This window comes from Apteryx rowi, unplaced genomic scaffold, assembly GCF_003343035.1.
Source record: "Apteryx rowi isolate R43461 unplaced genomic scaffold, aptRow1 scaffold_23, whole genome shotgun sequence".
Taxonomy (NCBI): domain Eukaryota; kingdom Metazoa; phylum Chordata; class Aves; order Apterygiformes; family Apterygidae; genus Apteryx; species Apteryx rowi.
In genome coordinates, this window is record NW_020448641.1 from 3,672,421 (window position 1) to 3,696,693 (window position 24,273).

The following is a 24,273-nucleotide window of genomic DNA, read 5'->3' on the forward strand; positions in this document are numbered from 1 at the left end:
ATCCACCATATACATCCCAAATTTAACTCATGTAATTATTTTGAACTTTTGGCATAAATGCATTTAACAGGAGAAAAAATTCACATAGCAAAAGTACTTTTCTTAATAAGAAGAGTTATATGAATTGTTTGCTAACATGACAACATATGATGTAGATTTTGTTAAAAAACATTGAGCAGTTCTTGAAGTTTCCTTGTAACATTGCATCCTTATTGAATGTTTAATGATATAATATTTTAAAATATTAATTTGATCGGTATTGAAAGTTGTACCACATACTTTTCTTCTAAGTGTACAGAGGAAACATCTGAACAGTGCAAAACCATGAACTCAACAGTAGTCTTCTGAAACTACTGGGAAGTCATCGTTCTGCATGACTRCTTTATAAAAAACTGCATTCATGGGAAAAGTTAGAGTGAGAGATAGTCTTTGAGTTTATCCATAATTGCATTAATCCCATCAGCTGGAATTATCATAACAGTCCGCAAAGGTTTCATTGGTACATCGTCAAAGGACCATCTGCCGCCCAAACAGGTGTCACTCTCCTCTTGCACAGAATAGTTGAACTTCAGAAGAGCTTTCTAAGAAAATAAATGCATTAAGATTAATTTTTTAATTAGCACGATGATAATATATCATCCTAACAAAGTAGAATGATGACCTTATCATGCACATGCATATTACAAAATAAAACCTCTTTTCTTCCCTTTCAATAGGTCCACCAAAACAACCTAAAACATAATTCACTACCGAGTTTAATCTATTTACTTTTTACAGAATTTATATAATTCATTCTGAAACAAACATCATCAGAGTTTCAAGAAATCAGAATAAAAAACAAGGAAGAAAAATCAATACCCCCTTTACTTGCTTACCACGCAAATTTCACATGTTTTAAAACAGTAACTCATTCCCTGCTATCACAGCAAGAAACGCAGGCCCTTAGAAGCTATTGTGCCAACCAGCAGGACCCCTTGGACAAAAACAGGAATATTAGACTCTTATTCAAGAGTAAACCACTAGCTCTAAGTCTGAGAATTAGTAGATCAGCCTAAACCTGGATAAGAGGAACAGCGAGAGTCTGCMGATAGAATAGGGCTTGCAATAAAGATGATAGTTTGGTGTGGGTATTGTATGGAAGGCCTGCAGAGGACAGAGTATGCTCTGCCGCTGTCATGGCCTACTCTAAAACAGCTCAGAGTTTTAAAAATTAACTTATCTGTAAAAATATGTAGTAATTTCCTCTCTCAAATTGCCAGTAGGAATTTTAAATATTAGCGCTCTGGATAAAGCAAAGGGATGTGCACTAATGAGAATCTTGAGCAGAATTTCAAAAAGTTCTTAGAAAGTCTCTGAACGGCAGGGGCTATTGAAAGGCATATTTACAAAGGATGCTTCTTCAAGCTAGTTGGTTTCCATAATGTTTACTATTTATCTTTGCTGTGAAATGTACTACATATAGAATAGTCTCTTTTTACTAGCTTTCCCAGCCAAAATGCCTAGTGGGTAGGAAAAACTTACCCAACTAATCTTTCTAGTTCTCRCACCAGTTGATTTAAGAAGTATGAGCTGAACTCCTAAGTAGAAAAACTAATCTAACCTCTTCCCTTTGCAAGGAAAGTTAAGTTCCAGTCTCCCTGTAGGTTTGCTACTTACTAACAGTATCTCAAGGCTGTAAATTGAATTTTGGAAGAACTATCAAATTAATTGAGCAGCTTTGTTCAAGAACAAACAGTTTGAGGAATGGAGGCCCTAAACCTTTAATCAATTCCAAGTCTGGTTATAATAGAGCTTTTCTTCTGCTCACTCAATAACATTTTAAGGAGCAGAGTAAAGCACAGTAATCTGACATCTTTCTGTTTTATTTGGCTCTAAGTGTCTGCCTCACTGCATTTAATACCATTTTACGGCACTCTAATTAACATTATGTGTGATCAGGGAAGGATATACACTCCAGCACTAATTTATTTAGCACATATACATTATTAAGTACACGGACCCACTTAATCTAATATCCTCCATAATGTTTAAAATGAGTTTGTTAAAAATACTAGAAAGACTGCTAAAAAGAAAAGCATATTCAGTTTGAATCTATCCACTTGAGTTGAAAATTATTACAATTTACATAAAAAACACACAATTAGTCCTTAAAACGCCATTCAAAACAACAAAACAGAGRTAAATACAAAATAGGTCTTCTAGAACGTAATATCCGTGGGGACAGGGTCACCAAAAGCTTCTCTCCTCCAATTTTTCAATAACACGTTTACACAGAGTTCAAACTCAGGTGCTAAAGCTGCTGTGACAGAAATAAGAAAATCCCAAACTCATTACTGAATAAAGGCTAAAGCAGTATTCCCTATAGCTAAAAATGAATGCATCCACTTACATTTTTCTTCTTCCTAGGAAATAAAATCATAGGCTTATCGTAGCCTCTAACAAAGAATGTCACGAACGATTACATAGAGGAACCCTTGCCATTAACCATATGATGCATGTGAAAATACTTTATCCTGTAGGCAGGATATGCCAGAAATGAAAAATAATGGGCTCTTGACACAGTAATAATATTGTGGAATAATATTTTTAAAGCTTTGAAAGAATAAAGAACACTGGAAAAATTCTATGTATTTCAAATTACATTTTTAATTTAATTTCCTGCATCCTCCCCTCTCGATTTGGCTTGGGACCAGCTGAATTGTGTATATAGGTTCCCTTAGGAAATTAGAAGCAATATTTTCATCTCAGTATTTCAGCACTTTTTATTGATATACTTGTTCTGAGTAGAATACAGGGGAAAAAAAAAAAAGTGAGGTGGTGATAACTGCTTGTTTGGATCTTCAGAGAATTTAGTCTGAATAGTTTTAGAAAATAACAGGTATGCAAAAATGAAATGGATAAGACAGTTTTCCACACAATACCAACAACAGCACAGATGTAGAGCTTTGCATCTGTTAAGTTTCTTGGGAAGAATTCTCAGAGCAATACACTCAATTGCATTACCAAATTTTGAATAAAGCCTCAACATCTGTTTTTGTGACAGCARTCCAACTACACAGGGGGAAGGAAAAGAGATCTGTTCATTTAAGTATTAGCATGCACTGCAGATTCTGATTGAGACTACAAAAACAAAGATTCCTCTGCAGTTTTTTGAATCCTTATTCTAAGTGCTTAAAGCAGTGGCATGTGATTAAGTTACAGCACCCTTACAAGCTACTATCTATTGTTTGAGTTGCTATTCTTTAATCCCACTTGTGATGTAAATCATGTCAATTTGAACGTTACTGAAAGATATTTAAACTAATATGTAATACCCACAATTCACATACCTACAGTCCATCTCGTCTATTCAGCTGACATAGCAATTTAACAAGTCTTTCACATCTTATTATTCAGGTTAAAGGTAACTATTGCTCTGTTTCTCAAACTAAATAGGAATTTTAAACCTTTATAAGGAAGCACTCAGAAGGGCTGGGACACGCTGCTAAATATGCAGACTTTTTATCATCTGGTCGTCGTAAAAACGTAGAAGTTTCATTCACAGAATTTCAAAAAGACTGACAGCTTTTACATTCAATTCGATCTCTTCAGCATTGCTACATGAGCAAGCAAAAGAGATGGAAGTCTGCTAATTTTCTGAGGCCAAGACACACTGAAAATTACACCTGATCTTTCCTCTGAAGTCTCTGCCTACTTCCAGTATCTTAGGAAGTTTCCCATTATTCTCAGAGCATTGGGGAACCTGTCAGGCAGCAATGCTGCCACAGGCAGAGCCYAGGCAACAGTACTCTAACAGGCATGCTAACTGTGACCTCATACAAATAGCACACTGGTAAATTAATGCCAAAACAGAGAGTTAATTTAATAATTTGTGCTTACTGAGAGCACCTTTCAGTGGTCCTCTAAAGACAAAAAGTGTTGTCTTCAATAAACAAAAACAGTTTGCTTGCTCATCTCTCAATACTATTGGGATTTAATTTAAAAGATATGTAACCATCTTTTAAGAGTTTCTCTTAAAGTTAAGGAGAAACATCTTTTTTTGCTGATGCTGTAAAGAAAAGTAAATATTTTGAATTCTCAGCATCAAGTGTGTTACCTCATAAAAGAATTCTTCTTCTGCATTTGCAAACATTAATTCCTCCTTTTGCTGACTTCTCCCTTCTCTTCTCTTAGAATTGCTCTTTGTGGCTTCTGTAAAGGTCTTGCTGATAAGAAGATAGTAGTGGCACTTTCCACAAGGTTTATTTGTTCTCTGTGCATCAGTCAACTCTTTCCTAAAGACAAACGTTTACATATACAATTTAAACCTTCCTCAAGTTTAAAAGTAAACCTCATAATGTATAGTATCACATAAAGGATATATATAAAGCATATATAAAGGATATTTGTACTGCACCCTATTCTTTTACTAGTACCTCAAAAAAAAAGCTTTGCATATGTATTCCTAGTACTTAACCATGATACTTATACTTTAAACATTAAAAATATAGATGCCTTCTTCTCCCCCATTGCATTTCTTTTACTATTGCTCTTTCCAGAATCTTCTTTACAGCAAAGAGTCTGTAAAAGGATGCCAAGTGCAGCTCTCCTGGAAAAACATCACATGATCGCTTCCATGAGGAGTGATCACTGAAAAGCCAGAAGATACTCTTACCCATCCTCAAGTTAAACATATTATCACTGCAACACTCTAAGACCTTTAAGGCTGAGACCTGATTTTGAGTTGTGACATATGCTATACTGATGGTAAATCTTAAAGCCTGGACTTCAAGCATCTTATTTCTTTCTTCAAAAAAGCAAAACAAAACAAAAAACCAAAAGCACAAACAAAAAAAACCCAAAGAAAGCCAAAAAAATCTTACTGACCAACCATCTATATGTTTTCTTTGATATCACAGTAGTATTTCCTTAAAGATCTATGTTATTGTTTAAATGAGCAGGTGAGTGAGGTGACAGCATTCAATGATATCTGACTTCTAATCCCACCCCATACAAGAAAAAGATCCTTCCTTTGACTGCTAGAGTTCCCTATGCAATACAATGTCCTGGTTCTCAAYGTGGCAGTGAAACCATACAGCACTGCATCCCAGCAGATTAATTTACTTACTGTCAACCCAGTCTAGGATGTAAACCCATGAATCAATACAGAATTCCAGATTAAGCAGCACTTAGCCTGCTTCACTCATTTATCTGAAACGCAATTAAAAATGCTGCAAATGGTTTCCATAAGTCCGAGCCCATCCACCTTAGAAGTCCACCCCTTAAGTCAAATCTTTCATTTCAGAACCAGGCATTAACACACGAGCAGAAATATTCAAGTCGTTCATTACCAGCATGCTATAAAAAGTTATTTTAAATTTTCCTACATCAATATGAAAATAAACTAAAATAAACATAGTTATTCCTTTAATAACACAGTACATAATTTTAAGTTATTTGTTCTGTCTTAAAGTATAAAGAGTTTGAAAAGCCTAACAACTTCAAAAATATTTTAAAATTAACCAATAAATACCAAAGACCTTACATGAGATGAAAACAATTTTTTCATGTCTTCAGTCTATAGTATTACTTTCTTCATGCACTTTTATTTAAATAAAATTTCTGAAGAAATATGAAGAAAAAATTACTGTTCAACATCATGTCAGAAAGACTTACTGAAGCTGCTGATGCATGGGCAAAGCAATTTGCGGTGGTACATTAATAAATCTCTCACTTAGTAGGAGACCCACAGGCTTAGTATTGTCATTTAGGATCTTATCCAGTTGTTCAACTACACGCTGTTCACAGTTCTTCTCACACCGACTTAAAATCAGCTCTTTGATTTGTTCAGCGCATTGCGTACCCTGGAACCAAAGGGTATATTTTCTTTACATTACAGAACAATTATTTACACAAGAAAACCTTCAAAAGTGAACTTCAAGGGAATACTCAACAAGCCTACGGGCAATTTCCTTAAGTGGTCTCTAAAGCACTGTACAACTTCTCTGAAATTATTATTTACCAACCCTGAAGCGGAGGGCAAACAAAGGTTCTTAACTGACAGGAATGCAGCTATGAACTACAACTCCAGTGCGCTTAACAGCAAAATTCAAAAGCTACGAAGGATGAAAGTAAAGAAATACAAGATGCTAGAATTGTCAGTCACTCTGGCACTACTTGTTAGACCTAGTTTTAATTCTCTATTCCACTGTTAGCTTTATGTTTGACCTTCAGTAAGTTACACAGGACTAGATCCAAAAGTGACGTGGAACTTTTAAGACCACAGCCCTCTACGGTGGGATTCAGATTCCTGGTCCTGACGTTAAGACCGGTTATACAAGGCAGAAGAGCAGAACGTAGTCTCACTTATTACTGTCGAGAAGTTAATGAGGAATACCAACCTTCCTTTCAGTTAAGTTTAAGAGGCTTATAAAACCAAAGACTTCATCTTCATCATCATCATCATCATCACCACCACTGTCTTCTTGGACTTCGGCTTGCTATTTAATAAGAGAAAAAGCAACAACTCACATTGACATTCTACTTCCCCTCCTTCTAGCAAAAAATGTTTTTTCTCTCCAGAAGACGATGAGCATCTAGGCAATCTGTACAAACACACAACCTACAAATTCTGGTTAAGGTTACGAAAGTGCCACATCACTGAATGTCTTGGTGTATTTAGAGCCACTTTTACAGAGAGCCATATCATTATCTTCTACATCAGGATCTACTTTAAGGCACGAAAATTTGATAGCTCACATTTAGAAAGGAGCATCTTAGTACAAGGGATGGCCATATCTTAAGCAAAATCAATTTTCTTCAGCTTCTAATATAGTGAAGCAARCCTGAGAAGTCTTAAAAACCATAGAGCAATAGAGTTTTGCCAGAAGGGGAAAGGAAAAGCTCAAGAAAACCCCAGCAATGAACTACTTCTGCTGCAAGTCTTATTTCAACATAAAAAGTATTGCACTTCGTTTTCAAAATAGACTTAGTTTTCCTACCTTGATAGTGCTTCCAATATGATTTTGTTGTATTAACGTATCAGTTAATTCAGCAGTGTTAACAGGAGCTTTTAGAAACAACTGGAAAATAAAAAACAAGTATTACAGAATAGTATAGGTCTAAACCTTCTTTATATTGTGACCACTTAAGAGAACTAGAATTCAGTAATTTCTCTAAATTGTTATTCAATGTTCTGTACCATTTTTAATTTCAATTTAGTATTTGTATTTAACATCCTTCAATTTAATACTCTAAATAGTAAAAATAGGCAGCTGAAGTGCTTGCTACTTGACCCTCCACAAGCTGACACTCTGCATCTCTCTTACCCTTTTAAGTTTGGCATGATCTGAATGCTATCTGAGAATAAATTCACAGGAACAAAAACAGCCAACAGAAGACTGAATGAACATGTTATTTGTTTGTCTGTTTTTTAGAGTTGCAACTTACAAAAAAAACCCTCTAAGAAGCCGATTAACATTGAACTAGGTTTTCTAGGCAGAAACTAACACAATGGAGATGGAAAATGATAACATACTGTGGAAGAACAACCCTACAGTTCAGGGTTAGTGTTTCCAAAACCATGGTTTAGGAGGCACATTTATTCAAATGCTCATGGTGGCTGTAATTATGTGTCTTCACAAGCTGAAGCACTGTAAAACTATGAATCAATAATACAGATAATGTGAACTGATGACTTTGCATAACTCACTAAATGGTACCAACCAAGTTCACAAAAAGTCAAAGTACCTGTTGAAGTAATTTCTTTATTCCATTGTAATCATTGTCTGATATTGAATGTGCTTCAAATTCAATATTCACTTCCTATGAACAAGCAAAATACAGAATATCAAGCACACGCTTGGCAAGAACCTGTATCAAAATGAAGTTATACTATATGAAACATAATAAAGACAAACAATGCTCAACATCAGAAACAAATCTTATTTCCATCTTTCAGTAACACCAGCAATTGTTACAGTTTTTATTATTTCTTCTGTAAACTTTAGAGAACTTCTGTCAAAGAAACTTTTTAAAACTAACTTGCAAATGATTTGTTACGAACAAATCATTAATCCTTTGTTCCCGCAATCCACAAGTACACAGTTGTGTTTACTATAGCCACACAGACACTTCCTGTACAGGGGCTTGACCTATGCAGAGTGGAGTGTAATGCCCTGGCTGAAAATAAAGTTTGTTGCAAACTAATTTAAATTATAACATCCAAAAACATACTTATGCTGCTTTTTCCTCAAATGCTAATGGTATCACTGAACCCATTCTAGAAGTCTGTTTAGTAGCACACAATGAGACCCAGYGTGAACTGTAACCCCTTCCAGAACAAACGCTGTGCACCTGCCAAACATTTTTGCTGGTGTTCTGGGCTAGCAGTACTGGCTATCAAAATTGCCTGCCTATTTTCCCCCAAACCCCCTTTTGAGATCATCCCAGCCCAATTTACTTCGCCATTAACTGTTGTTTTGGGCGGGTTTGGGCAAGAAAGTTCTATAAAGAGGTTAAAAGAAAAAGTGACTTTCTTAAGGTGAGCACAGTATTTACTTGAGAAGCTCCCTATGTAGGAAGAAAGATTTTATCTTTGGTGTATACAGCATTTCTGCTTGACCTTCAGGAACTTTTTGACTGTTCTAAAATTCAAGGATCCCACTGAATGATTAAGACAGTAAACTCTGAACCAAACGCAGCTAACAGTGGTCTGAGTGCTGATACCTTTTCACACCCTAGAAAGAAGGACCTCCCCATCATGGGGAGTTTCATAATGACATGCTTTCATATCTGTCCAGCTGCATAAGCTAACGTTTGATTTCCTTGAGATTTGGGKTTTTTTCCTCATTGATCTTTCTTTCTCGTATTCATAAAGAAAATTAAAGGGACTCTTCTGTGTTGAAAGCAGTATTTTTAAGTGATTGCCTCTAGCCCCATATGAGAATTCATGTGGGCAGCTTACACGCAAGGGCTAAGTCTGTAAAAAAAAGTTTCAGAGATTCCAACATGAAAAAAGAGGAAAATAATTTAAAAAAAAAAACAACTCTTGGCAAGAATTAACTGAGTATGTACCATATTACAAACTACCCCCACACATGTTAGTATGTTACATATGCTTTAATACAGGAACTGAAAACCACGGTCCGAAGGTAGGCCCTGTCCTGTTTCGCACTGTGGCCTCAACACAGGAACTCTCCTGCTCACGCCCCCTTTAGCGGGTGAATAAAAACCTGTTGCCCGTAACTTCAAGCTGGCACTATCACTTCTGCGTGATTTTTAGCCCTTTTTTTTTTTTACTAGAGCTTTACAAGCTATTTTAATTCTAGTGAATCAGGCACAGACAATATTGCTGYATTCTTATATTACACAGCTTTCCTTTACCTTTAGTTTTATTAAACTCATGCTGTGCTGCATCAAAATAAAGAGAGTTACGCTGAAAATTTGAGGATTTCGCCTGARAAAGCCCAAACACCCCGATGCTCTGGGGAAAGGCCAAGTGCAAACACAGGCTGTTAACAAGCCGAAGAACTAGGAGGCAACAGGACAGAGCAGCACACGAGGAGGGCGGCCGGCAGGACRCGGCGACGTTACGGCACAAAACGCCGGGCCAGGGCCAGGAAGGGCCCCGTGCTGCTCCCGGCCCCACGCGCCGGGACGGAGGCGCCGGCCGGGCCGCGGAGAAGGGCCGAGCAGCCCCGCGCCGGCGCCTCCCGCGCGGCCGCGCTCCCCCCCCGCCGTCACCTCATCGATCCTCTCGTCCTCCCCCGAGTCCGAGTCGCCCGACGCCGCCTCCGAGCCCGACTCCGAGCCCGACTCCGCGGCGGGCGGCTCGGGCGGCGGGCGCCGCTTGGCCCGCGTAGCCATGCTGCGGCGGCGCGCAGGCGCCGCGGGCCCGGAAGGCCACGCAGCCACGCGGGCCCGGGCGGCGGCCCTGCGCGCAGGTGAGCGGCGGCGGGGGCAGCGCGGCTGCTCCCGGCGGAGCTGGGGCGCGGGGGAGGGCTCTGCTGCCGGACGGGGGGGCGTGGGGAAGCGGGCTAGGGCCGCGGCCGGGGCCAGCCCGGGCCTGCTCCCGGTGATTCACGCCGACGTGCGGCCGAGCGCGGCGGCCCCGCGCCGACCGTTGGCGTGTGGGGAGGGGTGGCGCCGCCTGCGCCGCCATTTTCTGCCGCTGCAGGGCTGCATGTGTCTTCCTCCGCCTTTCCTTCGGAAAAGACCAAAAAAAAAAAGAAAAAAAAAAGGAATCTCTCTTCCCTAAACGCGACCAGTCTTAAAAGAAATACAGTTTCCCCAGAGAGTCATCTGGGCCCTGCCGTGGGTCAAAATACGCTTTAAAGGATATACGGAAGACTCTCTTCTGTGCTTTCTCAAGCGTGTTGTAGCTCTCTCAGCTGTGCTGAAGCATCTTTTATTAAAAAATAAATAATTCCCGCATCAAATAAATACCAGTACCTTTCTTCCAGTTTCGCCACCTCAGTTCTTGGTGTAGTTATGTTGAACATAACAGTTATTCTGGTGAAAATTAAGGCAAATGGAGCAAAAAAAGGCAGCACAGGAGCCAAAAAACACCCTATTTTGAGCATCTGAGGCATTAGTCAGAAATTACTGAAAGCAAAATTTAAAAAATCAAGTGACTGCTTACTGTAAAGAAAGTTCACTCCGTAGGCTAATTATAGATAATTCTGTGTAAATAAACACAAAAGGTCAATAAGTCAGATTGCAGTAAGAACAAGGTAAGCACGTTTCTTTACAAAAATATTTGTCAGGAAAATCTGCTAAAAAATCATAAGCACTAAAAGTACAAGGAGTGACCATTAATGCTTGAGCCTTACTGATGCAGATGACTTTCCATTTAAATCTCCGTGTCTAGTTAGTGAAGAAAAGGAGGTAGTTCTGAAGTCATTCGAAGAAGAGAATTGGGCATTTACTGTTGCCAACCAGGAGAAATTCCAGGCATAGGGTCTTAGATATAATTTGGGCTTTATAAATACAATCCAAAGATTTTAATACTTTGAATTTGTTATGTCCCTTTAAAGTAATAAACGTGTTCATATTTATTTATTTTTATTTTTGAGAGCCGTGTCTGCTGTAGGAGTGCTTACGTGATTGCCTAAATATGAATACTGATACACAGGGAAAGCTCTCAGTGTAGAGAAAAGTGGATTGACAAAGACTTTTACTGCTATAGTAAAACCGCTTCCATGAGGATGTAATGTGTATCTGCATAACAGTTTTCCATTTTTTAGTTGCAGCTATATTGGTCAAGAATCACGCTTCTTACTAACATTACTTCTGATAAAAATCCATGAAGTAGACTTTACGTGAGGCCTTTGCTTCTCCGCTGGATAGCTATATCAGGGCCTCAGTTTAGGAGTTGTTTTTTGTGACACGGACACCTGAGTAGCAGGAATTACTCTCAAAACCTTGCTTGTTATTTGATGACGTATATATTATGTGACATATGAATTCGGTGGATTTTTGAACCGTACTTTATAACAGCAAATAGATGGGCTTTTTTTCCTTCTCTGGTTATTAAACCCATCTAATCATAGTAAAAGAATATTGATAAGAAATCCTTAGTATCAAAAACCCTAGCCCAAGGATTTAAAATTTTTTTTTTAACATATCTCGCATACAGTTTCTAATAATTCATCTCCTTTTAAGTTTATGATAGAACAGACAATTCCCTTTACACTTGGCAATCAAACGTTATTGTGTGACCCATATACAATTGCTTATCATCCAAGTAATATTAGAAAAGGTTAATATATTTTACAGCTGTCAGTGTGACTTAGGAGCAAGAAATGAAATGACCCATTTAGTTCTTTTTAGAAGCTGTCCTGTGTACAGATAGTTCACAATTAGTTTGGGGACAGCTTTTCACATGAAAGTTAATTGACTTGCAGAGATGTACTTTCTGTACAATGATACATAAAGATTTTGCTAAACTGCTTTTAATATGAGAGATTATTGCTCATTTGTAATATCAGGGACCTAGAGATTGCATTATAATCAGCTTTATATTTTAATTGAAGACATAAGGATGTTAAATTTTACTGTTTAATGCTGTGAATGTGAAGCATTTCTGTATGCATAATATTGCTCTGAACATATAATGTGACCCAAATTTACCCCTCTCCTAAATTAAGTCATATTGACTCGGAAAAATAGCCCCAAGCTAAGTTTATCCTTCAGTCACAATGTGATGCCTCAGAAACTCCAGTCACTTGCAGTTTGCTGATCAGAGCTAACTGGATGTTTCCATAACCTCAGAGTGACTAATATAAGTATTTTTTCAAGTATTTTTTCATCTGTGTGTGTGTTCAGGGTAGAAAATCTGCTGTCCTCTTAGTAGCTGTTTGCAAGCAAAATGGGTTTTAAATGTTATTTTCTTAATGTTTGAAGAGCAATCTTTGTAGCATTGTTACTTTGGAACACAGGTACAATAGGCTTGTTCAATGAGGCAAAAGTGAGAGGCCAAATTATCCTATGAATGAAAGCTTGGCAGGGAGAAACTTATTAAGGTTGTTCATGCACTTTCCCATTTCCATATGTCGATTGAGCAGTGCTGCTGGACTCTGCTAAATCCATTGATTGTTCTAGATAGAAACTTTTTTTACAGTTGTTTAGAAGTTTGCGCATACCTCTCTTGAGAAAATATATAGGGATCTTAGTATTGTAAGTACTTACATGAGAGTACATCAGATATTACTGAAGATGCTGCACGTATAATTTTATACACTTTCTCTTAATGCTCTTTGATTCAACAGAAATGTTTGTCAGCGTTCTTGACTCTTTAAGCCTATTTAGCAGGACTCCAACTGTTTGGAAAATGTATGTTAGCCATTTGCAGGGCATTCCTTAGTAAAGTCTCAGGGACACAAGTAAACCATTAAAACTACTGTATTTCTCTGAAAATGCCCAGTGCAGTGGGACCCCCACATCATTGCAGCAGTTCGTAAAAACTTGTGTGTTTGTTTTTGCCTGCAAAAAATCCAGTTCATAACGCTCCATACTGAGTTTAACTTCTTCACCCTAGGAATGTGCCTTGGCGTACTTCTGGTTTGAGAGTGTTGTGTTCGTGTGTGTTTGTCTCTGTTTGGGATCTTGTCTGCCTGCTGTCCTGCCCGGCTGTTCGGATGGCGTTCTGCCGGGATTCGCAGTGATGTGTCAGCAGTGGCGGGGCACAGCTGCTAAGGAAGAGGGTTTGGATGGGGTGCAGCCACAGTGGTGTGAGGTCTGGCGTGTGTATGACAACCAGGCATTTGGAAAGGAGAATATTCCACCAGCTTCTGTTAGGTCACTCTTGTCACCAAATCTACTACGTAAACCTGCCTGAACTCTGTAGAGAAAAAGGRCACAATGGTCTGAGAGATTTGCAGGTGCTGAAAAGGAAACTAATTTTTGGAACAGCAGTAATACCGAAAGCTCTTGAAGGATACCTGCAGGACAAAATAAATGTTATTCCTGAATGTACAAGCTTACAGATTCCCTAGACCAAATTCTGTTTTCTGTTGGACACTTGCAGTGCCTTTTTGAAGTCAATAAACTAGATTCCTTCTGGCAGAATTGAAAATAAGCCAGTGGCTTTTGAGAGTGCCAGGGCTGTGCAGACTTACTCTTTCTACAAGTAAGCCAGATGGCTAAGTCCAAAATACAGCTTGTATGATTTCCTTGTAAAATGGACATCTAGATAATTGCATCTTGCAGTAGTTCATGATATTTTATGACTGTAATTATTTTTTGGTTTCAGCATATATTTTGCATGCAAGATCCAAACAAAAGAATTAATTTGGTAATTATAAGTCACCTTGTTAAGCATGGATGTTTACCCATTTCTTCTTCTTATTCATTACTTGACACAGTAATAAGGCATAAGATGGGAAGTTAATTCAGTTCTAACTACCTAAAGAAATTAATTAGAATTCCCGTTTCCCCAAGTGTACTTGAATTAACTCTGTCATGTCATTTGGAGGGTTTAGTACAATACTTTGGGAAATTGCTGTTGCTAAGAAGAATTATTAACTTGTGTTATACAGTTTGGAAGGATTTTGTTTTTCTCCTGACATTTATATTTTGTTGACTTCATAGTGTTGCTAACCATTATAGTTCCATCTAAAAACCTGTCATTTATCTGTTGTCATATATATTGCATCTGCTACATAAACTATATACTTAGCAATATATGTTTTGGAAACAGGAAGGGGTGGTAGGTTATGAAAAAGTGTGAGCCAAACTATTTTTACAAGAATATTGGATTTTTACAGTAAAGACAGTTACAATGTCAAAGTGACTGAGAAATCCTAACAGCATTCTTTACTTGTCAGGAAGATTTACTGTTGTAAGTTACAAACATATGTGCTGTCTGTTTCTATTAATCACAAAAGTGTTTCTAGGTATATTTTTCCTCCATGAAAACCTGAAATATCAAAGTAAGTCGTATAATGCAGTTCTTAACACAATCTTATGTTTGGAGCGATAACCACAATCTTTACAGTAGGCGCAGGACGATCATGACGTTCAGTGATGTTTCTAATGTTCAATCTTTCTCTAGTAGAGAAGTCGCTTAGGCCTGCTTTCCTGAAGTTACTGGCAACCGGATACTCATAGGCAAAAATATGTGGGASTGTAACTCTTGAAAGCAAGAGGATCTGCTCTAGTAGATTCTATAGTGTGAAATCAGTTTGGGTTTTTTTTGAGAATATGGCCTTAGACAAAGTCCTTGTTTCTACTTTTACATGCACTTTTAGTCAGTCCCACAGACTTCATAGGCCTTGATTTTTCAGAACTGCAAAGCCCTAACAGTTCCCGTTTGTATCAATTTTGAGTACTGGAAGTCTTGTGGAAATCGGTACTTCAATGTCTAATGATAAGAGCTCAAAAATTAAACACCTCAACTATGAAACTACATTTTAAAACCTAGATTAAAAAAAAAGGAATTTAARATCTACAACGTGAAAATGGTATTACAGTTGGATCTTGAGGTCCTGGAGATGGATTGCTTGGGGTGCCCTTTCCATCCCCTCATTTCACAGTGCTGGCTATAGAAGAATGCAAGACACAGCGCTCCTGCTACTTGTTCCAGATCCTGTTTTGTCCAGTACTGTTTAAGGCTGCCTTTTCTCTCTAAAGAAAGTTATTGAAAATTTTTTCTAAGAAAACATTTTTATCTGAACTTTCTTCTGTCTTTGATGAAGTTTTGAGGATTGCAATGCATTTCATCCAGATAAACCAAATTTAAGATGTTCTGTACATTTGAATATTCATAATTATTTATTTTTAAATGAATTTGCTGAAATGTAATGTATAAGGGAAACCACATGATTAAAGTAATTGTGCAGCTAAAGAACGGATTTATGTTTGTTTATATTATTCTATTTGTTTATGTTTACTTTAATACTTGTTATATTTGCTAATGTGTTGTAAAATGTCTTCAAATTCAGTACCAGAGCCAACTTTTAAGGCACTGAGTACTTTCTTACATTTTTCTTCTTATCTTCTGTTTTAATGGCAGAATATATTTTTTCAGTCTTGCCTGTCTACTATAAATATATCAAAGAAGGTATATGAGTATTATGTATGTTATATTTAAATGCATAAATGTTTACATACATATGTCTGTATTTAAAAAATAATAATTTTGGAACACTGCCTTGCACATGCTTTCCTCCATTAAAAGGGTGAGACCAAAAAGCATCAAATTATATCACTTGATACATAAACTCTTGCATACTGTTATGATGAGCACAGGGTAGAAACTAGCACAGAATAGAATGGAACAGAATAGAATAGAATAGAACAGAATAGAATAGAACGGAACAGAACAGAAAAGTTATAAATAGTGACTTATTATGTTGCTGTGTGTGAGAGCATTGCAGAGGTTGTTACTTTTTTGCAAAACATTTTCCTTTAAAATGTATTCTTCTGGATGACTTTCATTGTGTGTTGTTTCTAAGCGGTATCATCTAAAACCAGCATGTTATTTGTTGGTCTTATCAGGGTGGATATTCATTCCCAGAGAATGTACGTTAAGTGCTTACTCATTGTACAGAGAGCAGTGCATCTGTTAGTAACCCAGTTGCTTTTGAAGTTGAGCTATTAAAGTCACTGTGCAGTAGAAAGTCCTCTAGATCTAATTTAGATAAATTCATTTATTGTATTTCAGAGTTCTTTTGCAATTCTTAGGTAAATAATGAAGGTTCTGTTATTGAAGGACCCCAAAGACAAAGATTCAGGACCAGATCCATATATTAAAGTGAGTAAACTTGAAAAAAAAAAGAAAAGTAAACATTTGTGTCATTTCTCTATTAAATAATAGTGTCATGCAGTTCAGGAAGATAGATGATTTTAACTGTTTCAAGTGAAAAACCTATATAATCTAAAGTAGGAGGGCATGTCTGAAATTATGATATCTTCTAAGAAAAAGTTATGCTAGAAATTGACTGTTACTGAAGAAATGATTTTAGTTATGGGGCATTCTTACTGAGTTCAGAGTTATAGCTCTGAGCAAAGTACTGATATTGAGACAGAAGGTCATTTTAGTTAATATTGGTTATGTTCATGTAGATAAAATTAGGATTGCAAAAATTTTTAGTAATCCTATTAGGAATTTAATGTGAAAAATAGGTTACATGTTGTTGAGGTGCCTTCTGCTATTGACTTTATTCATGTGGGTATTTCTTACTTGTAAAAGTGGTTATATTGGCTTTAAAGAATTAAAAAGATGTACAAGAATATTTTTAGGACTAGGAGATCATTTGTCACTTGGGGTTATGTGCTGATTTGTACTGTAAATATTCAGTAGCTACACAGAAGACCTCAGTTCCACTGCTGTTCAGCATTATGCAGTAATACTAAATTAACTAATAAAAACAAACTAGTTTCACTAGTAAAATAAGATGCCTTTGGATTTTAGTTTAGAAAAAAAAAAAAAGAAATATTTGTGCCGACCTAGTCCATTATTTTAAAAAGAAAAAAAATATTGTTTGAAATGTATTCAGCAAATATATAAACTTTTTCTACAGGAATTAGGATTGTATGGATTTGAAGCAACTTTGATTCCAGTTTTGTCATTTGAATTCATATCTCTTGAAAGCTTATTTGAAAAGGTGAGATTTAAATTATTTCAGCTGTCACTTTTTTAACACAAATTAGGCCATGATTGCCAAGGTGCAGTGTCTTATTTTGTTTTAATAATACTGCTGCCCTTTATAATATCTCTTTCTGTGTTTATTYACAAATCTTCTATGAGATCAGTGGCCAAGCATCTGGTCCTCTTATATCCATAAACCTAAAACAAATACAAACCTTTTAATTAAAAAACTTAGTAATGTGGAGTCCTTGTTGGGATTTTGTTTGGCTTTTTTGCTTTGTTTTTAAAGCCCCTTTATCTCAATCAAATTACTCCAGAAGTTTGAATAAAGACATCAACCAGATACTACTGGATGTGTCTAAATGTGAAGCCAGGTTCCAAAGTGCAAGTCCTTGACTAAGAATGAATAAAAGTACGCTTGGAAAAGAAATRAAAACCTAGGCATGCATTCAAAAAGTGTATTTTGAGTGTAGTTCTTTCAYAGAGAATTTCTTAAAATGCAGGTTATATCATTTAGAAGCATTATGCCGTTTTGTATTTCTTAACCCTGGTGCTGGCTTTAGACTTCTGTATTATCAGACTTTACATCTATAATGTACAAGTCTACTGTAGAATGGGCAGTTTCAGCCCAGCAGCAGGGCTGAAAGAGATGAAAAATAATATGGAACAAACATCCCRTTCCTGTACATATTATGTTACTGTAACTTAATGAATGGATTCATGCAGAGACATGTTAGTGTTAAGAGTAAAGTTTGGAAAGGAGACTCGTGACAGATTTTGATAGATTTTACAGTTATTTAGCCCTCGATGAGAGAGACTCCTTCTACCATAGGCAAGAGATTTTCTGTATTAAAATACTTTTAAAATTTGGAAAACAAAGGTTTTAATCTTATCCCCATCTGTGTGAGGCTTCTGCAGGTTCAAGGAAGAGATTTTAGTCACTTAAGGCAGGTATTAAGCTGAAGAATTCTCTTCCCAAATGTTCATTTTGCATGCACAGTGTGTTTTCCGAGTGTTTCTAGGAATTACTGTGGGATGGGTAGATTGATTAACAAACACTCCTACCTGCCCTGTCTCATGTGCACTTGTTCTGTAAGCTTGGCAATACAGAATTAGAATTTTACAAAAATTATGTGGTCCATTCTTGTTTAAGAGTTCAGTTGGCCAGATATAATTCCCAGTTAGGTTTATGAACCATAGATAATCACAGGTATTTTAGCATTTTTTTCACAACAACAAAAAATAAGAAGACTGTAGTGCAACTATAGAAGTTAGCAGAGGTTAACTCTTACATTGCACAAAAATTTTGTATGGCATCTCCTAGTTATTTGGAATAAAATTGTGTAATTGCTGCTCTTTTTCTACTCTTAAATCTATTTACTTCATTTTAAAATGTTGAAAAGGTTTTCTGAGTGGGTCCCCTTTATTGAGAATCTCCAATAGAACTTAATTTTTTGGATGTTTGGATGTCACACAATCTGCATTTAGAAGTCATCAAAGAACTTTTTTATTTTTCTTGTCCCCTGCTTTAAGAGCCTGTTAGTAATCTTAACTGCTCTTTTTGTGGGCAGCAGACAAGGGGCTGTCTGGGCAGGACCCTCTGAGTTACTGCTTGGAATAACAGTTGATTACCCTTGCATGAATGTGAAGTACCTCGTATATTTTTCCCCCACCCTTCAGCTCATTTCAGTGTCATTAATCCTTACCCATTCCACAGATTTTCAGAATTAATATCGTGTGTGCAAGTTGTGTTCTGAATTCAATATTTGTTACGCATTTCTCTTATAAATACTCTGGCTACTGATAGTAATCAATTTAAATACTTGCCTGTTTCAGTTTTAGATATTTATTGAAGGGTTTGTATTCTTAACAAGATTTTAAAGAATTGATCCAATTTATTTTTTGTACTCATTTTTTAATTTTCTTCTTATATTTATTGTTGATGAGTAGCTCTCTCATCCAGAATGTTATGGAGGCCTAGTTTTTACCAGCCCAAGAGCATTAGAAGCCATCAAGATATGTTTAAAAGAGAATAGTAAAAGTGAAGGTAAGTGCAGATTTATATTTCTGGGTCTTTCTATTTCAGAATTTTGGGAAGTTTAATTTTTTATCTCTCCCATCAGTAGGAATTTGGAGAGATAGTCCTTTTCACAAAAAGTTTTATCTCATCGTTCTTTTGCCTTCGTAAAGGCCCAAAGTTTCCTCATGCTAAGTTGAGCTTTTAAGGGATTGAGGATTGGTGTCTCCCCACTGATACTGTTAGAAATAACAGGAAAAAGCTTTTGGTCCAAATTATTAATGTGGGCTTTTCTCCTCATGAATCAATTGTCGTTATCTTTGCTGATGCTGAAAAGAGTTGTAAACAGAAACTCAGGAATCCATTGCTGTTCTTAATACCTGGTTTTAATGCCTAGTTTTCTTACTAAACATTTTTGCCCCTTAAAGGCAGGGATCGTACTGTAGGAAGTGACCAGTGCTATTTTTGTGCTTATARAATTATTATGAAGGCTTATTGAAAAAGAGACCTCTATGTCTTGAGTATGAAATTTCTCAAGTAAATTAAATGTTGGCTAAAAGACAGTGAAGAAAACGTAACAGATTAGTTGTGAAGAAGMATCCTGTAGAATGCTAAATAGAAATTACCATACCAATGATCTGTCAAATATTTTTAAGTTATTCTAAATTCTTTTGCTCAGTGATAACTTCTGGCATTGAATTCATAAGGTTATTTATATACCTTTAAATTACTTTCTTTCATTATTTTATCTGCTCCATATGCGGGCTGCAGTCATACTAATGATTGCACAGTGAATAACACTGTATGCTTGCTGTTACACTCTTGAGTAAGCAGTAAATACACTGTGACTATTAGCTTATTTTAGCATTTAGCATTAGCATCYTTTATGGTTTTGGGGTCAGACGATGTGTTTTTATACAGAATTGATCCCTAATCCTGACTAGGGCTTTTGGGAGCTGCTGAAATGCATAGTTTAGTCAATAATATGAATCTCCTGTTCCTGTTTGGATTCCTTTTAAAAATAATCAGTCCTTACCTTTTCCATTTTTCCTTGTATTTTTCTGTTCCTCCGATCATTTTTACTGTTGTTGTAGTGCCTTTTTTTAGGAATACTAGAAATGAACTCAATGTCCTATGCTGTACTGGTTTTAGATAGGACAATAAGAGACTTACATATCTATCTATTTTGTCCCGTTAGGATTTCAGGTATAGGGGTAACGTAGTTACATCCAAAAAGTGTAACCTATAACTTGCTTAATGTCTGGAGGAGGAAAACTATTTCCTATTAATTCTATTTCGGTCTCCGGTACATTTTATTCCTGAGCTGATAAATTATTTTTGGTGTATATGTAAAATACAATCAGTTTCTAAATTTCTCTGGTGTAAGAATAAGAGTTGCTTTATAAAGTATTCCAGTGCATGAATACAGATTTTATCCCTTTGATTTGTAGTCATAGAAGATTATATTTATTCTTTGTTTGGTAAAGTCTTCAATTTTTAACCTACATCTATATTGGATAGTTATATTGCACAATAAGAAATTCACCAGTTTCTATGTCTAAATATCACTTTCTACTATATGCTGTCTTTTCCTACAAGTTTGCTGTTTTTTGAGTTATTAATTAATGCCAAAATATAACGGAACATTGCAAGTTGCATGTGATCTGGCACAGAGCAAGTATGCATTAAAAATGCTACTTAACAAAAGCAGCTAGGAACTGTTTACTCAAATAAAGCTTTTTGAAACATGTTGTAGRCTGCTGTTTACACAATGATAAAATGCAATAAATATTCAATTTATACATCTAGATTTGCTAAAACATATACTGGAGTATTAGTTATTAGTATTTTCAGATTTAAGCAAGTTCAAATACTCATTTAGCATTCATATTTTGTTGCCACATGCTTAAATTTAATTTAATGTTTTACAGCCTGGTCCAAATCTCTTAAACAAAGATGGAACACCAAACCAGCGTATGTGGTAGGAAAAGCTACAGCTTCTCTAGGTAAGCTGGGTTTTTAAAAAAAAAAGGTTAGATAAATTTGTCTTTTCAGTACAATTTCTGGAGTGTTAGTTGCTATTCAAGGGTGCTAAGAAAAATAATACAGGTAAGTTTTATAAATGGATAATTTTCAAAATAGGCAATTTTATACACACTAGAAGTATATGTGTTTACTTCAGCTGGGGATCTGGCTGTTGTTTTTCCATTAATTTTATTGTAATGTGATAGTAACTGCTTTAATTTAAAAACTTAGTCAAAAAATAAAAAAAAATTGTTTTTAGTTTGCATATATATTTTTTACTAATCTTGGAAATKAAATTGGATGAAAAGGATTATAACATGGTTGTCTGATTTTAAGAAATTTGGTGCATTGGCCCATTCTTCCTTCAGTATTTTACTTTAGGTATGAAAGAGAGTTTAAAAACTCTCCGAAACAAGCTTAGCTATTCCCAGAATTCTTCCTTTATAATCTTCTCGTGTTTTTCTTTCTAGATCCAAAATCAAATCTTATATAGCAAGTTACTACTTCTAAGTGCTATGATTTTTTGCTCTTTAAAGAAATGTTTTTATGCTTGGATGAAGTTGGGTCTCCTTTTTCAACTCACATGTTTCTGTGACAGTAAACCTGAATTGTTCTTATTAAATTCAAGTAAAGTTTTTCTTTGCTACTTTTGGTTACAGTGGAAGAAATTGGCCTTGCTCCACAAGGAGAGAAGTCTGGAAATGCTGAAAAATTAGCTGAATTTATTTGCTCGAGTAAGTATCCAAAATCTTTGACTTAAATTAATTTCAAAATTCCCTATAAATAATTTCTTAGTATGTACACTGAAGCAGAGATATACATACTGCATATATGATATACATCTTATATGCAGAATCCCTGAATTCAGCTTTTTGGAATGCTTGTAATATCTCTCAAAGACAATAAAAATATTAATTTGAAATACCTATACAAAATATTAATTTACATGAAATCTTAGACTCAGTAGTTAATTAAAAATATTATATGATCCAGTAGGCAAAGTGTCTTTTACTTAAAGGTCAGAGCTGTAGGGATTGGGAATTGCTGCTTAATAGTAAGATTTAAATGATTGTAATTATAGGTGTGGTGATTCTCTGTGAATTTGAATGACCTGACTTTCCTTGCTTCAGACCAGTTGATGCTGGAGATCTTTCCCCATGCCATAATGCAAAGTAGATAAGGGGAACTCTTTTCCTGAGATTGTGTGTGTGGTTTCAGAGGAGTCTAATTTTCAGCACCAGAGGAGGGTGGCTTTGAAAACATTGGAGAAAGGGATAGTTACAACAATGATGGCTTACGTTTTGTTTACCATTTTGTTATATTTGAAGCTGTAAAGCTGATCCATTGGCTGTTTCTAACTGTATATCAGATTGTTGGATATTCCACATAATATCCACATTCAGTTTAGCGTTTGTCAGTGGAAGAATTAATTTTAAAAGTCTGGCTAATGTACTTCTTAATTCTTTTTTTACAGTGATTTGTTGAATTGTGTATGATAGGCATAAGTAATGGGGACTCTGACAACTCCATTATCAGAAATTTAAAATTTCCAGTGGTAAGAAGAAACATTTTTAGGCTTAGGGGCTGGTTAATTTTGGAGTGGATGGATCAGTACAAGCTGTGAAAAAGAGACTCTGTATTTGTACAGCTGGCGTTATAGAACTTGGGTGAAAAATGTCATAGGTGGGAACTGCCAGAGCAATGAGGTTGGCTTCAGAGCTTCTGAAGTACGTAATGTTCCAGGGAATTGATGACTGACATGCATGTGCCTTCAAAATGTGTCCGTATCGGTGTCTGCAGGGGGATAGAGTTATCAAAATAAGTCAACAGAATTAGTCACAAAAGGCTTTGAAATTCATTGCTAAAAACCTCTCTATACCAGAAGAAAAACACTCCTTAGGGTTTATTATCTCAACAATGACCTGTTGAGTGATAGATTCTCTTCCGTAGTTTCGTCCGACCTTGGGTGCACCCCCAGTGTTGTAAGAAAGCAGGGAACTGTGTGGTGAAGCCTCACAGTGAAATTAGAGGGTACCTGATACAGAGGTATGTCCTTCGCTGAGTGACTTTCTGCCCCAAACTTACAAGGGGAAAGAGAAATGTTCATCTAGAGACTCGTGCACTAATTAAACAGAGAAGACCAACACTTTGAAAATCATTTTATTCAACTGGTCAAAGGAAAATCGTCCACCTTTGGTTAGCCCTATTCAGAGAACCAGATGAGAGTCAGTGGAGTTATTCTAGATGTTGGATGAATTATTTTATCTGCTGATTTAAAAGCCTTGCTGCTGACTACACTTTATCACTTTCCTGACTAAGGTGCTTAGGTGCTACAGAAGTGGAAATGATATCAAGAACCCTGATAGATTACTTTTGGCTGTTGGGCACAACATTAGATATGAGAGAGGTGTTTATTAGCAAAGTCTTCTCAGTAGCAGAGATTTATAGGTAAAAGAACAATGTGAATGGAGTTGGTAAGTTATTTGTGTTTACAGGCAGAGTGCTCTGTAATCCATTAGCGAATAAAATATTTTAACTGTATGGAATATTTCTTACTGAAAGTGATAGCTGCCAACACAAGATGAAATAGTAAATTCTGAAAATTAAAAATGAAATGGTGATCTTTTTCAACACARAAATGCCATAAGTGAAGAATAACCCATACCTACTTTTCAACAAATAATTCAAAACAAAGACAGGTTTTAGCTGTTATCTTTTCTTTAATGCCAGAARATCTATTTTTGGTCATGAATTATATTTGTCAGTTTGCAGAGTAAGTGTTTTTTGGGAACGAAGGCAAGAAAAATACCAGTCTCATCTGTTGTGTTAAAGTGAAAAAAACCTAAGGTCATAGCTAAAGAATAAAAATGCATGTAGTACCAGGAGCTGGATCAAAAATGAATTGGATACCTTTAGGTCTCTTTCTGTTATCAGATTTCCTTRCCTAAAGAAAAATGTCCTTTAAGAATTGTATTGATTGTCCGTAAAAGTAGTGCATTACAGAAACAGAAGTTTGTCTGGCACAGATAGATGGCTGTGCTGTTGCAATAGATGCGATAGTACCTCTGGAAAAAGAAGTGCCACTATTGTGTAAGTCCAGAAGTTTAATAAGGCGTGGAGAGGACTGAGTGGAAACCAGACATCAGATTGAGTTTAAAAT

The 24,273-nt window shown here is 36.2% G+C and overlaps 2 protein-coding genes across 7 annotated transcripts in view; one reads left to right on the forward strand and one right to left on the reverse strand.

Moving 5' to 3' along the window:
• Positions 1-10: 10 nt before the first annotated feature.
• Positions 11-9,861, reverse strand: BCCIP (BRCA2 and CDKN1A interacting protein). Of its 3 annotated transcripts, none has more exons than XM_026065605.1 (7): positions 9,724-9,861; positions 7,729-7,803; positions 6,981-7,061; positions 6,381-6,479; positions 5,656-5,843; positions 4,097-4,274; positions 11-581 (listed from the first exon to the last, which is right to left on the reverse strand). In XM_026065605.1, exons 1-7 carry the CDS (start codon positions 9,844-9,846, stop codon positions 411-413), a joined length of 915 nt encoding a protein of 304 aa, XP_025921390.1. In that variant the 5' UTR covers positions 9,847-9,861; the 3' UTR covers positions 11-410. The 3 variants fall into 3 exon arrangements, with proteins under 3 accessions (XP_025921390.1, XP_025921393.1, XP_025921392.1); XM_026065608.1 differs by lacking the exon at positions 9,724-9,861 and adding an exon at positions 9,364-9,528; XM_026065607.1 differs by lacking the exon at positions 9,724-9,861 and adding an exon at positions 8,707-8,797.
• Positions 9,859-24,273, forward strand: part of UROS (uroporphyrinogen III synthase) — a 22,781-nt gene continuing 8,366 nt past the window's right edge. For 3 of the 4 annotated variants that reach the window (XM_026065609.1, XM_026065611.1, XM_026065612.1), the window contains exons 1-6: positions 9,859-9,923; positions 16,145-16,234; positions 17,004-17,087; positions 19,022-19,118; positions 21,020-21,094; positions 21,773-21,847. In XM_026065609.1, coding sequence (XP_025921394.1) covers positions 16,172-16,234; positions 17,004-17,087; positions 19,022-19,118; positions 21,020-21,094; positions 21,773-21,847 — 394 coding nt within the window. In that variant the 5' untranslated portion in view covers positions 9,859-9,923; positions 16,145-16,171. The remainder of the gene's footprint in view (positions 9,924-16,144; positions 16,235-17,003; positions 17,088-19,021; positions 19,119-21,019; positions 21,095-21,772; positions 21,848-24,273) is intronic. The other variant, XM_026065610.1, reaches the window with a different exon arrangement.